This window comes from Protomyctophum parallelum, assembly GCF_964188405.1.
Source record: "Protomyctophum parallelum genome assembly, chromosome: 17".
NCBI classification, from domain to species: domain Eukaryota; kingdom Metazoa; phylum Chordata; class Actinopteri; order Myctophiformes; family Myctophidae; genus Protomyctophum; species Protomyctophum parallelum.
In genome coordinates this window covers 21,774,974-21,794,002 of record NC_139719.1, presented here as the reverse complement: position 1 = coordinate 21,794,002, position 19,029 = coordinate 21,774,974, and the positions used below count along the sequence as shown (strand labels likewise).

Sequence of the window (19,029 nt, the reverse complement as noted above, 5' to 3'; positions counted from 1 at the left end):
CCCTCACTTTTTATCCCCAATCCGTACTTTGCTCAGCCAATCAAATCATCACTATAGGGTGATCAGCCAATCAAATCATCGCTATTATTCACACAAACACACAAAGCTGGGCATAGGAGGGGGGGGGGGGGGGGGTAGCGCCCCTCAAAATCGGAATGGTAAATGAGTCAGCACAAATCTGGATGGCACTTTAAACAAATATATGATGGATGGCACATGGGCACACACGTACGGGTGTGTGAGTGTGCGTGTGTGCATGGCGTGTACCTGATCAAAAAGATGTGCACTATCCCCACTACACCTCGATTATAGTATTTTCTGATTGAAGAAAGTAAGGAAAACTAAAACCGCAGCAGTGTCCGTTGCTAGGTTACACTATATAGTATACACTATATAGTACACTTACAACTGACATCATACAGTAGCTGCCAACAGTAAAAGCTGCCACAGCAGCAGATTTCATTCAGTGCATGCAATTCCAGGGTGGACAGGTGGAATGGTACTTGAGAGACAAGGTACACAATAACAGAACACTTTACTTACATTATGTCACATCTATTGGGCTTAGCCAACCTTTGCAGTCCGGACGGTGCCGATCCATTCTGGGATTGGAACCGGGCCTGGTACACGGCCAATCCAGACCTAACCCAGTGCTTCCAAAACACAGTGCTGGCGTGGTTACCTTGCCTCTACCTCTGGCTGTGTGCTCCGTTCTACCTCGCCTGCCTCCGCCGCCAAAGCGGCGGTTACATCCGCATGAACCACTTCAACCGATCCAAAACGGCGGTCGGCTTTCTGCTGTGGATCGTCTGCTGGGCAGATCTTTTCTACTCTGTCTGGGAAAGAAGCCAACCACACAATGCTCCCGCACCGGTCTACCTGGTTAGCCCCGCCGTGCTCGGAGTCACCATGCTGTTGGCCGCCCTGTTGGCGCAGTGCGAGCGCATGAAAGGAATCCAGTCGTCCGGGCTGATGCTGGGCTTCTGGCTCCTGGCTCTGGTTTGTGCCACGGTCACATTCAGGTCCAAGATAATCCAGGCACTCGACCAGCCGTCGGCTGTGTGCGTGTGGCGACACACCACATTCTACGTGTACTATGCCCTGCTGCTCATTGCCACGTCGCTGTCCTGCCTTTCTGACAGTCCACCGCTGTCCACAGAGGCCATCAAAGACGTGAATCCCTGTCCCGAGGCCGGCGCTTCGTTCCTGTCCAGGATAACCTTCTGGTGGGTTACCGGCATGATGATGACGGGCTACAGGCGTCCTCTGGAGGAGAAGGACCTGTGGTCCCTGAACCCTGAGGACCGCTCCCAGAGGGTCGTCCCTCACCTGTTGCAGTGCTGGAACAGAGTGTGCCAAAAAGTCAAAAGGCCAGAGGATAAGATGCCGTACTCCCCCAAGAGGGCGTCGCGCTGGGATGAGAGAGAGGAGGAGCAACCTGTGGAGAAGTCAGAGACCCCGATGGTGAAGAAACCCAAGAAGACCAGAGAGGCCTCTCTGTTCTGGGCCCTGTGCTTGACCTTCGGACCATACTTCATCGTGTCCGCCCTCTACAAGTTCATCCACGACGTCCTCCTGTTCGTCGGGCCCGAGATCCTCGGTCGATTGATCGACTTTGTCAACAGCTCCAGCGCCCCCTCCTGGCAGGGCTACTTCTACGCGTTGCTGTTGTTTGTGTGTTCCTGCTTTCAGACATTGATTCTACACAAGTACTTCCATGTGTGCTTTGTGACTGGTATGCGTCTACGGACCGCCATCATCGGAGCCGTCTACAGAAAGGCCATGGTGATCACTAATGCGGCGCGGCGTACCTCCACGGTGGGTGAGATTGTCAACCTGATGTCTGTAGACGCCCAGCACTTGATGGACCTCATCACCTACATTAACATGATCTGGTCTGCACCGCTACAGGTGACGCTGGCCCTGTACTTCCTCTGGCGGACCTTGGGTCCATCTGTACTGGCGGGAGTAGCCATGATGATTCTGATGGTGCCGGTCAATGCTGTCATTGCCATGAAAACCAAGACCTACCAGGTGGCTCAGATGAAGAGTAAAGACGGCCGGATCAAGCTGATGAACGAGGTGTTGAACGGCATCAAGGTGTTGAAGTTGTATGCTTGGGAACTGGCCTTCAATGAGAAGCTGTCTGCTATCCGCGAGAGGGAGCTGCGTGTCTTAACGAAGGCTGCCTACCTGCATGCCTTATCCACCTTTACCTGGATCTGCACCCCCTTCCTGGTAGCGCTGGCCACGTTTGCCGTGTACGTTTTGAGTGACGAGAACAACGTGCTGGACGCCCAGAAGGCCTTCGTGTCGTTGGCTCTATTCAACATCCTGCGCTTCCCTCTGAACATGCTGCCCATGGTCATCAGCAGCACGGTGCAGGCCAGCGTTTCCATGAAGCGTCTACATGCATTCCTGTCTCACGAGGAGCTGCAGGAGGACAGTGTGGAGAGGAAGATGATAGCGGGATCTGCTAACAGTATCTCCGTTGTGGACGGGTCCTTCAGCTGGTCCAGAGATGAACCGGAGACTTTGAAGAGGTTGAACGTGTCCATACCCGAAGGTTCCCTAGTGGCAGTGGTTGGACATGTAGGATCTGGAAAGTCATCGCTGCTCTCTGCTCTGCTGGGAGAAATGGAGAAACTAGACGGGACTGTGGCTGTTAAGGGTTCCGTGGCCTATGTTCCCCAACAGCCGTGGATTCAGAATGACACCCTCAAAGACAACATCATGTTTGGTCAGGAGAGGGACGATAACTGGTACCAGCACATTGTGGAGGCCTGTGCCCTGCTGCCCGACCTGGATATCCTGCCTGCAGGAGACAATACTGAGATCGGCGAGAAGGGAGTGAATCTATCAGGAGGTCAGAAGCAGAGGGTAAGCTTAGCCAGGGCTGTCTATTGCAACTGCTCCGTCTACCTGCTGGATGACCCGCTGTCTGCAGTCGATGCCCACGTGGGAAAACACATCTTTGACAAGATCATCGGCCCACAGGGTATGCTCAGGGACAAAACACGTGTGCTGGTGACTCATGGCCTGAGCTACCTGCCGCAGGTTGACCTAATCCTGGTGATGGTGGAGGGGGAGATCACAGAGATGGGGTCCTATCTGGAGCTGATGGCCAGAGAGGGGGCCTTTGCCGAGTTCCTGCATACTTACGCCAACACTGAGCAAAGCAACAACTCGACTTCTGTACCAAAGGGAATGGAAAGCGGAGGCCCTGCTACTATCATTGATCAAAGTGTTCAGAACAGCAGTAACTCAAAGAAAGGAGATGAGGTTTTTGGGATGAAAGCGAATAAAAATGAAGTGGGAAAGCTGATGGAGGCAGACAAGGCCAACACAGGAAAGGTAAAGTTGGCTGTGTTCTGGGAGTACACAAAGGCCATAGGAGTGCCGCTGTCCTGCATCAGTCTGGTGCTGTTCCTTGCACACCACTCGGCCTCGCTCTTGTCCAACTACTGGCTTAGTCGGTGGACAGACGACCCAGTGATCAACGGCACTCAGCCCTATACGGAGATGAGACTGGGCGTGTATGGCGCTCTGGGCTTCTCACAAGGTGTGGCGGTCTTCTGTTATTCCATCTCAATGAGCATTGGGGGAATCCTGGCCTCGCGCTACCTCCACCAGTCCTTGCTGTTTAATGTCTTGCGCTCGCCAATGTCCTTCTTTGAACGCACACCCAGCGGAAACCTGGTGAACCGATTTGCCAAGGACACGGACACCATCGACTCGGTCCTCCCCAGCATCATCAGAATGTTCATGGGTTCCATGTTCAACGTGTTGGACGGATGCGCCATGATACTGGTGGCCACGCCACTGGTCGCCATCGTCATCCCTCCGCTGGGACTGCTTTACTTTTTCGTACAGAGGTTCTACGTGGCATCGTCACGCCAGCTCAAGCGACTGGAGTCGGTAAGCCGGTCGCCCGTCTATACCCACTTCAACGAAACCCTGCTGGGAACCAGCGTCATTCGTGCTTTCGGCAAGCAGGAGCGCTTTATCCAAGAGAGCGACCAGCGTGTCGATCACAACCAGAAGGCCTACTACCCCAGCATCGTGGCCAACAGGTGGATGGCTGTCCGTCTGGACTTTGTGGGGAACTGCGTCATGTTATTCGCCGCTTTGTTTGCTGTGATGGCCAGAGAAAGCCTGAGTCCTGGGATCGTGGGCCTGTCCATCGCCTATGCTCTGCAGCTGACAGTGTCTCTGTCGTGGCTGGTGAGGATGTCTTCCGAGCTGGAAACAAACATCGTGGCTGTGGAGAGGATCAAAGAGTACGGCGACACAAAGAAAGAGGCAGAGTGGAAACGTGACCCGTCCACCACGCCCCCTGGCTGGCCAACAGCAGGTTTAATCGAGATCAGAGACTTTGGCCTGCGTTATCGTGAGGACCATGTGTTGGCCATTCGCAACATCAACGTCACCATTCAGGGAGGGGAAAAGGTGGGTATCGTGGGCCGTACAGGTGCAGGGAAGTCCTCCCTGACGCTGGGACTGTTCCGCATCATTGAAGCAGCCGAAGGATACATCCTCATTGATGGGGTCAACATCGCTCGGCTGGGCCTGCACGAACTCCGCTCCAGAATCACCATCATACCACAGGACCCCGTATTGTTTTCAGGATCTTTGAGGATGAACTTGGACCCATTTGATTGTTACACTGATGAGGAGGTGTGGACAGCTCTGGAACTGGCCCACCTCAAGAGCTTCGTATCGGGTCTGCCAGACAAACTCAACAACGAATGTTCTGAACGAGGAGAGAACCTCAGCATGGGTCAGCGCCAGCTGGTGTGTCTGGCCAGAGCTCTACTGAGGAAAACCAAGATCCTGGTCTTGGATGAGGCCACAGCCGCCGTTGATCTGGAGACGGACAATCTAATCCAGTCCACCATCCGCACACAGTTTGAGGACTGCACCGTCCTGACCATTGCCCATCGCCTCAACACTATCATGGATTATACCAGGGTCCTGGTGTTGGACATGGGGCAGGTGGTTGAGTTCGACACCCCCTCCAACCTCATCTCTCAAAGAGGAATCTTTTACACGATGGCCAAAGACTCCCAGTTGGTCTAAACCAGGACACGCCCACCTGCACTACTCCATTCTGCTCTTCTAACTCCACATCATGGGTTGTAGACAGAAGAGAGGGAACAATGAATTGAAATCATTATCTATTTTAAGGGGGGGGGGGGGGGGTGCTTAAAGCAAACATTATGGGACAATAGACTTGGCTGCCACATGACATCACGAGTGAAAGCCAGGCAGACCTCAAAAATCACACCCGTGTGAAGTGAGGGGCGCTGTTATCATCTTACAACATCAATTACAACATGTTTGTTTAAGCAACGGGTGCTAATGTTTGTTTTAGTCCTCAAAACAAACTTTCACAAACAAAAATTATCTTTATTGTCTATGGCGTTTTCTTAAACTTAAATGTTTGTCATCGTTGAAAGACAAACATTAAAGCTGTATATAGGAGGGGCTAGCGTCCCTCAAAAACCTAAACTGAAATGTCGTACTGATGACACGTAATAATTTTATTAGGCTATACATTACATTTTGTGTACTATCTACTATACAGTGTCGGCGCAGTTCACTTTCAAGTTTCAACTGGGTAGTAATGGGTAGGTTCTTTTTTTACAGGTTGACTACTGAAGCTGTAGTGATTTTTGAGGAGCGCTAACCCCTCCTATGCCAAGCTGTGTGAACACAAACATTGGCTTGTGATTGGCTGATCACCCCATAGCGATGATTTGATTGGCTTAGCAAAGTACATATTGAAGATAAAAGTGAGGGCAGAAAAATGAAGACGCCAAAAGTGATTGGCCGGAATGTCATTTGTGATGATTTGATTGGTTGAACACGGAATGTGATGTATGATGATAAGAGCGCCCCTCACTCCACACGGGTGTTTATTAAGGTGTTCAATATGTTTGATTTATGCCCAGCTTTGCCGGTTTGTGTGATTTCGCGATGATTTGATTGGTTGATCACCCTATAGCGATGATTTGATTGGCTGATCACCCCATAGCGATGATTTGATTGGCTGAGCAAAGACATATTGAGGATAAAAAGTGAGGGCAGAAAATTCAAGAGCCAACAGAGGGGCGCCGTCTCAAGTGAACTTGAGCAATGAGTGCCGTACCGAACGTTGCAAATTTCAAATGAGCCGAATCAGCCCGTCCGAGTTGCAACCCACACAGAATCATAAATAATGTTTGTTGTGGGAAGCACATTTGTCCCAACTTATACAAAATGGGGTGAAGGCCACGCCTCCATCGCAGTCCAAACAGTAGTAGTGTACAGATTATGGGGTTTTCTATAGTGTATGTACGGATTATACCAATCCGTGTTATTTCACCGTGTTTGAGTGAGATCAGGTTTGTTATCTATATGTATACACTATACAGACAGAACAGTATATCATTGGTGTCAGGAAATAACCAAAACTAACTTGCGTTGCAATGTAGAATTATTTTGTCAAAAGCTTGTATTAATACTTTTCATTGGTTAAATAGTTAATAGTTATAAAACTCAATGACAGACATAACCCTTAAATTACAGCATATCTTTTTTGTCATTCTGTCCTTCAGGCTCGGTTCTGATAAGGTTATGGGGGTTATAGGCATACGACTTTCCAAATCCTGCTGTAGTCTTCCTTATCTCTCATGAGACCAGACAGTGGCCTTGTGTTTAGAATGTCTGCCCTGACACTGAGAGGTTGGGTTTCGATCCCCGGCCGGGTCATATCAAAGACTGTAAAAATGGTGAGTGCATGCTTGGCACTCAGCATCAATGGGTTTGATTGCGGGTCAAATCAACTAATCAAATGATTCCCGAGCACGGCATTGCGTGAGACGAATCGTGTGACTTTGACTTTGATTTTCCGCAGTCAGACTGCCTGCTCTCTCCTGAAAACTCCAAGACACCTTACAGAGAAAACGGTCTCGCTCAGTCAAGCCAGAGAGAGTAGCCGTGTAGAACTAGCACATGGCATTGTCAGACAGTGGCCTTGTGGTTAGAGTGTCAGCCCTGAAACTGGGAGGTCGGGGTTTGATCCCGGGCTGGGTCATACCAAAGACATAAAAATGGCTCCCTGCTTGGCGCTCGGTCATCAATGGGTTGGATTGGGGGGTCAAATCAACTAATCACATGATTCCCGAGTGCGGCACGGCTGCAGCTCACAGCTCCTTGGCTGCGGCTCACCGCTCCAAGAGATGGGTCAACTTTGGAGCATAAATTTCACTGCGGTTACTTGTTTGACTCACTTTGACTTTTCTTCTTACCTCAGTTGCCAAGGTTGCATCAGCATACGAGTGGTTGGCAAGAGAGTAGAGAGATTCATACCTCCCTTATGTAGCCTATATACTTTGCCCAATGTTAATAGATAAAAATAAATTATATCTATTTTGTAAAGCTAATTAGAAAGGACTGTGCCTATACCTTCAAATAACCCAGCCGGGAGATCAAATACCGTGCTGTATTTACCTTAAAATGAGTGAGTAGCCCTTTACATTTTAAATGACAGTCACTGTACCAAAAAATAGAAAGATACCTTAAAAAAGATTTGGAGACAGATGAAATAAAGTTCTGAGAGGGTGGATTAAGGTTTTAACAATTATTTTTAGTTGGTATAAAGTCAATTTACATAGAGAATGTGCTACATGGTTCAGATGATAGTATTTACATTCATAATCATTTAGAGTATTAAAATGGTTCCGAAATGGATCCGAACTGAACTGAACTGAACCCCCTCTTCACAGTATTGTTCCAGGCTAAATACTGCAGATCACGTCAGATTTGTTGATAGGCCTATAAAGTTAATTGGCTGGAGATGATTCATATCAATGTCAGATGACAAGACCAGGGTTGGCGGTCTCTCATTAGTCCAACGCATTGATGAGGAGGATGACGTAGCGACGTAGAGTTCATCTTCCTTGGTTCAGTCATTGATGGCCATAGAACGGGAAAGCACAGAGGCTGGCGTTGCTAGGCAACTTGTTGATAACTTCTTTCCCTGCACTAAGTTACTAGGCCAAGGTCAAACTAGACTGATAACACAGCAGCTGCATGTTGAATTAAAAAACAGCGCCTACCATAACTTGGTGACTGAGAAGAGACAGTATGGCGACTGAACAAGATATTAAATGGGACAGATTAAAACATATTTTGTCCATAAACATGAATGACATGACATTAAATTGATTAGAAGAACAACCCTGTGAACAACCCCAGGCAGTAGACGAAGCGTAAAATGAAGATATGGGAGAATAAGGTGTATGTAATATGTAATGTAATATGTAATATGAATGACACAGCCTGGCCCAAAGTTCAGGAGGATATGGGACATTGTCCCATATCCCATATATATGTCAACATCAACATTAGTTTGATAAGACATAATTATCTAACAAATGTGCCCATCCCAGAGTCAGCTTTCTCTACCTGTGTGTGTGACCGACCAACAATACTGTAACCTCCACCCACAGCTCTTTGAAATTCTGCAACACACAGAGGTGCACACTAAAATCCAGAGTGTGAATTTACACTGAGTGTAAAAATGGACTTGCGCTGATTATGGTGTCAGTGTAGTAGGCTACTTTTGTTTTGGTCTGGGGGGTTCTCAGTGGTTCTCAACCAGTGGTCCTTGAGGGGGTTCCAGGTGGTCCCCAGCTAAATCATGGAGAGTTGGTGACTGTAACGGAAATTACATTTTATTCCTGTTGATTATAGTGATTGATTAATGAGTCTTTCTATTTCATCACTTGTTCTGTATGACTGGAAGCTGAATCAGTTCATTATTAGTGCAGTGTTATGATCATGTCTGGTTGGAGTGTCCTGGCCGAGAATGTAAACATAGGCTAGGCAGGGGCAGATAAGGGGGGACACCTGGATGATGTTTTCTGAGGGAGGAAACTGTTCAGCCAAAATATCGCTTGTGAGATTGATTTAACTGTGTCTTGTCCTCTCCAATACTGTCAGTATTGTCAGAATCCAGAACAATTTTGAGTTAATCTTTTTCTCTTTTCACCACTTTCCCATCTTAGTTAATAATTATGTGTCCAATCATTATAATACTGGTCAGTTTCATCTGTTGTATCAAATAAACCTACCAAAGACAGTTAGTTGTATTCTCCATTCTCTCACTGGTCCACCGGCCGTGACCAAATGGACCCTTATAGTTATAGATCTTTAACTCTTTCATTTATTCTACAATCTTAAATTATTGTTAAACATCTATACATTACTTAATTTACAAGTTTACACAATTAGAGAATATAGAAGAATTGTTATCTCTCCTATGCCTATATGGTACAAACATCAAAACAGTATGGAATTGTGGACAAAATCTTATGCAACAATAACAACATATTCTCAGCGTTGGAGATGGATAGGCCAATCTCTCTGTTAACCAGCCTCAAACACCACAAGACAGTCCCCTAGATGCCCTGGACCGAGATTCTTGGAGAACTCTTACGGCCTAAGCCCCAGAAGAGGTAATACTAATAGTAACAACATATTCTATTTTTTTGGGTCCAAGAGAGTATTTTTCATGAAATGGTGGTCTCAAATGCCGAATACATAATGTGCCTTGATTATGAAAAAAAGTCCACTCCAAAGGTGGGTGAAATTTGTTTTTGAGCAAGTTCTATCATTTTTCCATAACATTTCTATAGAAAGATCACACTCGTGTGAAGTGAGGGGCACTCTTATCATCATACATCATCACATTCCGGCCAATCAAAATTAGCTGACCTCACTTTTCTGTCTCACGACAGACATAATATTGGAAATGAGCTGCGATGAAGAAGTGAGCAAATTAAGTTAGGCTTTTATAATTACCAGAGGCCATGCAGATTTCTGCAATGGGTGTCAAAACGACTGGTAAGCATTTTAATGGCATTGTCATAATTCTGGTCTGATAAAGCCAATCCCGCGACTACATAGCCGCAGCTGTGCCACTTAAGAATGACTTTAAATAGAATCAGCCAATCAAATCATCGCTATATGGGGTACACACATTGCTCAGCCAATCAAATCATTACTATGGGGTACACACAAAGTTGGGCATAGGAGGGGCTAGAACCCCTACAAAAAAAGAAGGTGTAGTTTTACTATACTGTGAGCACTGCAACAGTGGGTGGAGAGTGAGAGTGAGAGTGGGCTGACCTGGTTATGTAAGCGTTGTTCTGTCATTGCATTCTTAAAGGCAGATAAGTCTGGCTACACAAGGCCATAGTTCTGTCTAGAGTTGAACTGGGAGAGTTTAACCGGAGCAGAGGTCTGCAGGGTGAAGACCATAACATTGTAGCAAGTAAACTCAGATCCCAAAAGGTAAATGCGGGCCTCAAATGTCAACCATCAGAGTGGACCGAAGGAGATTAGATAGCCTACTTAAGGGGTTTATTAAAAGAGAGAGATGTCGTTCAACAGCTTTTCAACTGCTGTATCAGAGGAGCAACAGCCAGAGATCTACCAGAAAGCCATGCTGAAGCAGCCTGTGATCAAGTTACACAGAATAGGTGCGTGCATGTTTTTATGTCTGTGTACTGTAGGCTACACTTTTCTTTCAACTCCAATAGAAAGCAGATGTACAGAAATGTTGTCGGTAGTGGAGTAATGCATGGTGCTTCCTCCCAGCACTAAAAGATTGCTTGATTGATTGATTTAATGATTGATTGATTGATTGATTGAAACCTGTGAATGGGTACATTTCAAACAAAAGCACAAGTCAATACAAAAATCACACCCGTGTGAAGTGAGGGGCACTAATATATTAAAGTCTAACTCATGTTGCTATGATTTGGTGATGAAATGGTGATGTAAAACGGATGACACCATGATAAAGCATTACACTTGTTTACAACAGGGTCTACCATATTCAATTCATTAGAAATCAACCAGATAAGCTGTGCGTGTGTGCGTGCGTGCGTGCGTGTGAGAGAGAGGGTTGGGGTTTTAGTGACTAGCATAGATTTGGTCTGAAGCTACAGTATAAGATCTTCATTTAATGCATTTTAATCACAACTGTCTAGAAGAAGTATCAGTCGTCAGGCAGGCCAGGAATTAGCCTAAATGTTCCAACGGCCAATCTGTGCCTGGCAGTTGTTGCTGCCAGTCTAACTTTTTTTTCTCTCTCCTCATTCTCCATCCCAGATGTCTTACCTTCCCAACTCAAACATATATACAGCAGAAATGGACATCTCAAACATCACCAGATAATTCATACCGGACATAAGCCCTACACCTGTGACCAATGTGGGATAAGCTTCAGCCGCAACAGTACTCTCAAACAACACCAGAGAATTCATACAGGAGAGAAACCGTACCACTGTGACCAATGTGGAACAAGCTTCAGCCAGAGCAGTCATCTAAGAAATCACCAGAGAATTCATACCGGACATAAGCCCTACACCTGTGACCAATGTGGAACAAGCTTCAGCCAGAGCAGTCATCTAAGAATACACCAGAGAATTCATACAGGAGAGAAACCGTACCACTGTGACCAATGTGGGACAAGCTTCAGCCAGAGCAATGATCTAAGAAATCACCAGAGAATTCATACAGGAGAGAAACCGTACCACTGTGACCAATGTGGGACAAGCTTCAGCCAGAGCAGGCATCTAAGAAAACACCAGAGAATTCATACAGGAGAGAAACCGTACCACTGTGACCAATGTGGGACAAGCTTCAGCCAGAGCAGTACTCTCAAATGTCACCAGAGAATTCATACCGGACATAAGCCCTACACCTGTGACCAATGTGAGATAAGCTTCAGTCAGAACAGTACTCTCAAACAACACCAGACAATTCATACAGGAGAGAAACCGTACCACTGTGACCAGTGTGGGAAATGTTTCAGCATTTACAGTAATCTAAAACATCACCAGAGAATTCATACAGGAGAGAAGCCCTATCATTGTGATCAGTGTGGGATAAGCTTCAGTCAGAACAGTACTCTCAAAGTTCACCTGAGAATTCATACAGGAGAGAAACCGTACCACTGTGACCAATGTGGGACAATCTTCAGACAGAGAAGTCATCTAAGAAAACACCAGAGAACTCACTCATGCAGGACTCTCTAAAGATGTCATGCAGTCAGAGAGTAAGTAGTCTCTCCAGCCTTTTTTTAGGCTAGGTTTCTGTGTAAGGGGACTTCGGTGTTCTGTACCTTAGTTAGTAGAAAGCATTGAGGGAAAACGTCTCCCTTGTGCCTGCATCGTATCACCTCATTTTTATCTGACCTGGTTGTATAAACCTCTGTATTGGACTGACACAAATGTTACAACTTGTTGATATTTCAAAGAAAAGGATTCAATGTAGGATATCAATGATATCATTGCTGTTTGGCAGAAACCCGCTATATACATTTTTTGTTATTAATCAGTGCAATTGAACATCCTTTATACGTCTGTGTTTGGTTTTACAAAATATGTAACCAATGAAAAGTATTAAATGTGCTTCTGACTAAACCTCCCAATTCTGGATCCTCACACCCGAGCGGTGCCTTTTATCATGATGATGATGATGTATTGACCCACATGATGTCACAGCGGGCGGAATAATAATGCATAGACACTCATTTACTCCTATATTATGAAATTAATGTTAAAAGTATATAAAGCTACTGGCCTACTAGCAGTGTTGGCTACATAAGTCACTGATTAGTCCAAAGGTCTACTAGATTAACTTCAGAGACACACACTACATTTATATTCCTGTATAATTATTCATTTATTATATATTCAGTGTTCATCTAATTTGAGTATTACTTTAATATTGTATGACTTGATTTTGAACTGTTGCAACTTTATAACTGCACATTGTGTTATGATTATATGTCTGAATGGGGTGCCCTGGCAGGGAACGTAAACAAGGAAGATAAGGAGAACTGCCTGGCCAAAATACTGCACCAGGGTCGTCTGATTAGGCCTACATTTGTAACATTTCATCCTCCTGGAACTCTATGTAGGTTTTACCAACACTGGGATCAGGGTCAGTCTCCTGTTGCCTTCTGAGACAACTGGACGCTGTCCGTTTTGGAATGCCTATTCTCATTTCAATCCATTACTCTCTTTTAAATTGTATTATTGTCATCTGTTGTATCAAATAAATGCACTAAGACATTTCGTTGTAATTTCTTATTCGGGAAACCAACCATCTTACGTCGTGTAGATTCTCACCTCCTACAGAGCCACCCCGTAAAAATAGCATAGGCAACATGTCAAAAAGTCCCTGCATTTAAACCATCCCTATAACCATCAAATGAGCTTATGGGAGATTTCGTATGGGTTGTTTATCTTTCAATGAAAGCATAGACCTTTTTGGTTTGATGGTATAATCCTCTCTCAGTTGGCTAATGTCTACAATGTGAGAGAACAGTGGCCTTTATTCAGTAGTTATTGCACTAATTTGTAATTTGTAATGTAGACATTAAACTCAAGGACAGATTTAACCCATTTCAACATAATTTGTCCTTTTTTTTAAAGAGATCAGTGGCATATGTACTTACTGTATTTACAGCATATATTGTGCATATATCATTCTTCACCCCTTGGGAAGTTCAAAAATTGTGAACTATCACTTTAACTCCTATATTATAAAATGAAAGTTAGAAAATTAAAAGTATATAAAACTACTGTCCTAGCAGTGTTGCCTAAGGCAGGGGTTCTCAACCTGGGGTCGCGACCCCTTGGGATTATTTAAAAAACTAATAAAACTTTGATTTTGGTAACTGAATGGCTTTAAGGTTGGGGTCAATTTGTATTGGGGGTGGGGAGGGGGGTACAGCGGGGGTCGCGAGACATGGCCAAAGCTTTTCCGGGGGTACCCAGCCAAAAAAAGTTGAGAACCCCTGGCCTAAGTCCTAAGACTCTGATTGGTCAAAAAGTGTTCGAGATTAACTTCAGAGACATGTACAGACCGTCCCTAGTATAGTCTATAGGTATAGATTCTCACCTCCTACAGAGCCATGCCTTAAAAATAGCATATAGGGCGGCAAAAAAGTCCCTGTAATAACCTCCCATGCAGCCATATGAGCATAGCCTATGGGATATTTGGTATGGGTTTATCTTTCAATGAAAGCATTACATAGGCCTTTTTGGTTTCATGGTAGGCTTAATGCTCTCTCCCTATTCATTCAGTAGTATATCTATTGCACTCTAAGTGTCTGGCGCCATCTTGTGGTATCTATGAAGACTTGAATGGAAATTGGAAGTTGAAACTGCATGGGTCTGAACATTTCCTATTTTGTTTTGGCACACCGATTTGATTTGAAAAAAGTCTGACCAGGAAAAAATATATTTTTCATATTTCATATCAAGTTATTACAGCCTTGGAATCTAGTTTACTTTACAAAATCCTTGATCGCATACCGTACAAGAAAAAAAAATCACACCCATGTGAACTGAGTGGTGCAAAACCTCTCTCTCTCTCTCTCTCTCTCTCTCTCTCTCACTGTGTCTCTGTCTCTCTCACGTGCGGGAATGCGCAATATAAGCTGTTTTTACAGTAAATAATGATGGCCAACCAAAATACATGGGTCTAAAATATTAGAAACACTTTGCGTGTGTGCGAGAGAGAGAGAGAGAGAGAGAGAGAGAGAGAGAGAGAGAGAGAGAGAGAGAGAGAGAGAGAGAGTTGAGACTTGAGAGTGTTATGTAGAGACATGAGTCAGTCAGTGCGTGAACTGTCTGTGAGACATAGCAGCTGTACCAACTGGAAGTGGTTACAGCTGTTAAAAGAGATTTAAGACGTTTTTCAACTCATGTCAACGTCGCCACACAAATAATACAAACTATGAAAAACCACGCCATCAAAAAATCAAATGAAATTGTGTGATTTAAAGAACTCAAGTTTATTCCCACAAAATCACGGCCGTACGTTCACTATGAATGAGTCGGCTGGCGACCAGAAGTTCAGCGGCGGCTCAAGCTGAACGTGGAAGACTTGGATGCATACATAGGCCTATAGCTCATTAAACTAGCATGGTGATTTACTGCTTGTATACATGGAACCATGGCAACAAATGGTGTCTGTTTCCTGTTTCTGCCCAAGGAGGGCGAGTGCGTTCCAAAAGGTTTTTATACCCGGCCTATACACCCTAATCAAGGGAACTTGATTCAGCTGGAGGGGCACTTCCTGAGTTAACCTCCCAAGACCACAAGAAAATCTCACCTCAGATTTATCAAGGGGCCCTCTTATCATCATACATATCCATTCATTGTCAATGGGAATTTAATCCTTTGTGTAGGACAAAAATAGCCGATATGATGTAAATTCTCCATTCATTGTCAATGGCATTTAATGTTTGTGTTAGCACATAATAGCCGATTTGCTTGTCTACATATGACAAAAATTCTTCATTCATTGTCAATGGCATTTTGTGTGACAAGAAACTACACTATAGAAGCTTAGGAGGGCCCTCAAAAATGATCTGAAATGTATAGAAGTATACAATGATATATCTCGGGAGGACATCAGCATAATGGTGTTACTTTCTCAGAATCATCGGCCAAGCTCTATATATGTGGCAGTGTGTAGCAGCTAGACCCAGATATGATTGGATCAAAACGTTATTGACAGTGACACATCTTAAATACGGGGCTTAATTTATATAGGCTATATGAGAATCACCTCATTGGGACATATTGCCCTCAGAAATGGTCTTTCCATGAGGGAGGTGATCACCCGTATCAATATTTAAACCCACCGTTATTGACACTAACCTGAGTTATGGAGGTTATGCAGAGGCCATGGTAATGATTCCTTAAGCTTTCATGCTCACAACACCAGTGGGACCCGCAGTCAGGCTGAAATATTGGTTGGTGGCCGTTGCAGCTCAGTGGATATCTTTGTAATGTCTGTCCAATGGTACTTAATTTGTCTGACTGTTGCAATGGATGTTTATCTGTCCTTGTGCTCTAAGTAAATGAAGATATAGAAGACATAGACATAGACATTCAAAAATCATAGTCACAATGTAGCCTAAAGCATGTCAGAGCTGACAGAATCTTCTGGGCGCCAGGGGCTAAATGTGGTGTCTACACATTTTTACATTGTACTACATTACTTTTGTTATTGGAGTAAGGCAACATATAGGTAGTATAACATTTCTAAAATTCTTTGTACAGAGCAGATTAAAATGGATTTTTCTATTTAACTTAACCATTATAAAAAGCCCTAGTCAAAAAAGTACAACGCATCATAGCTTTCAGCCTAGTATACACAGCACGTACACGAATTAAATTAAACAATTCTTCCAGGGTATTACCGGTATCTTAGTACCACATGTGTCTTCTTCAGAAGGAAATTTCAGACACCCAAAACACCCTAATCCCTCAGCTTTGTTTGGTTTAAAGATTACATATTTTAATCTCACCGGGACAGGGAAAGTTTGCCATTAATCTCTTATAAATCCCAATGCCCACTGGCTTCGCATATTCCTTCTCCTCAGAATAGTTTCAGAGACGCACAATAGTTCCACAAGAATGAGACTGCACTGTCAGTTAAAGAGATCAGGGAGCTTTATTGTTGATAATCCCTCAGTTTTCTTGCTTTTCAATTGAAAAGCCACGTTTCTCGTGTCACTCAAACGAACCTCTGATAGAACTACCGGTATGATATATTACAGCAAGCCAAAGAGAGATTTTAATCGGCACGAATGTCAGGCAATTGTAATAGCCACAGCTAAATAATTTCTTGCACTTAATTCAACCTATAAATAGGTTGAATTAATCTGATAAAAACACAGTGTATGGTGTCTTTGCACAGGAACTTCATTTGGATTGTCATCCAGTGTGCGGTGGGGTTCCAACATGTCACGGTGTCAGAGCTGAGAGCTGCTATTGATCTGACCATGTCTAATAGGAGACATTAATATAGTTGGAGTCTTGCCATTGATTGGCTGCCTGTTATCCATCATTGTATTGGGTGGCAGCTCAGTGTTCGTTGTCATTATCTGCAGAGCTGATGTGCATGGCCTCACTGCAACTCTTGTATATAGGCTTACTCTCTCTTTTTTTTTGTTCCGGTGAAGGTAGCCTATGAGTTAGTGAGTCTATTGCCTGCTGCGTGTGATCTGTTTCACAAAAACAAAAAGAATATAACCAGAGTTGAGATAATATTTACAGTAAGGTTGGCCTTTAACTGCAGATTCAGTCTGGATTACTGCATTAAACTTCAGATTCAGTCTGGATTACTGCATTAAACTGCAGATTCAGTCTGGATTACTGCATTAAACTGCAGATTCATTCTGTATTACTGCATTAAACTGTAGATTCAGTCTGGATTACTGCATTCAACTGCAGATTCATTCTGTATTACTGCATTAAACTTCAGATTCATTCTGTATTACTGCATTAAACTGCAGATTCAGTCTGGATTACTGCATTCAACTGCAGATTCAGTCTGGATTACTGCATTCAACTGCAGATTCAGTCTGGATTACTGCATTCAACTGCAGATTCAGTCTGGATTAGGCCTACTGCATTAATGCACCACATCAGGCATAATTATATTGCTTTATACCAAACAACTTCACAATCGAGTGATGCTTGAAAAAACTAAAACTCACTGAAATTATATTTGGCACAAAGATTGGCCACAAAGATTCAAGGAAACGGAAAGAAAAAACGGTGTCCATAACAGCTGTGTAACACGATACGAGTCGTCTACGTGTCCCGGCCAAGTTGCCTAGCGTTGCCGTATTGAGTTCTGATGAGCCATCCCTCTTTGTGCATATTATATGAGAGCTATGGGATTCCAAATGCAACAATATTGACATTGTGCAATTAGAGCGGGGTCGTTAGGTCCACCGCCGCCACTCCTGGAGAAGAGAACCAGCAGCGCATCACTGGAATTCTGCCTGGCTGGTATATAGACTGACCGAGCTCACACACACGCACACACACACACGCACACACACACGCACACACACGCACACACAAACACACACACACACACACACACACACACACACACACACACACACACACACACACACACACGCGCGCGCACACGCACACGCACACGCACACACACACACGCACATCCCCCCGCCCCTCCAACACACTCCTGCGCCCTCATCCAAATTAAAGTGGGTAGTAATGGGAGGGGGGTAGGGAGGGGGTAGGCGCGAGGCAGCTAATGAAACAGAAGGGGCACTATACGTCGTACTGGGGATTGCTAAAGCCTGGCATTGCGGCGGCCGTGTGGAGAAGATGGCTGCTGTTCTCTGCAGAGTAATTACCAGCCTTAGGAGGGACACCTTGACCCCCCCCCCCCCCCCCCCCCAGCTCAGCCTTCACCTCACCCAGCCTCTTCCAGCTATACCATGCCTGGCCCTAAGAGGGTTGGAAGGGCCTTTTCAAATGATTTGATTGGATTTGATTTTATTTTGCTCTTCGCGGTCCGTGAAAGGGAAAGAAATTTCCGTCCAGAGAACATAATATTGGTGGCCCTCAGCACCTTGGATCACAATGACGACGGACGGAGGCTCTGTGTGGTAGCGTCGTTATTGACTCGTTGAACAGCATGTGCAGCTGACCTTAGACACTTGAATATGCTCTCACTCTCACTAACATGCAAGCGTGTGCACGCAAGCACACACACATACACACACGCACGCACGCACACACACACACACACACATACACACACGCTTATTGTTCAGTCAGATATTTTAACGTTCTTTAAACTGCACTAAAAGGGTGAAATATTCTCCCTGTGGATGGATGAAACTATTTGGCACCAGGGACAAAAATTGCGTCTCCAAATCAAAGAGTTGTCAAGCACTCGTTCTGATAACACTCGTTCAAACAACTCGTTCAAACAACAATTTGTGTGGCTTATAAATACTAGAAAAATCACACCTGTGTGAAGTGAGGGGTGCTCCTATCATCTTACAACATCGAGGAGGGAATCTGGTATAGCTTGGAGCAGCTATAAATGTTACTTTATTCAATGGTCATCTAATCCATGTCTATTTCACTGATAAGAACAATTATCTTTTCGGGATAGAAA

General features: G+C 44.7%; 1 protein-coding gene across 1 annotated transcript; it reads left to right on the top strand.

The window, feature by feature from the left end:
- Window positions 1-546: 546 nt before the first annotated feature.
- LOC310874651 (multidrug resistance-associated protein 1-like) lies at window positions 547-5,079 on the top strand (the record flags this gene model as incomplete). Its single annotated transcript, XM_083787512.1, has 1 exon — window positions 547-5,079. The coding sequence occupies one exon, from the start codon at window positions 547-549 to the stop codon at window positions 5,077-5,079; it is 4,533 nt and encodes a 1,510-aa protein (XP_083643638.1).
- Window positions 5,080-19,029: the final 13,950 nt, after the last annotated feature.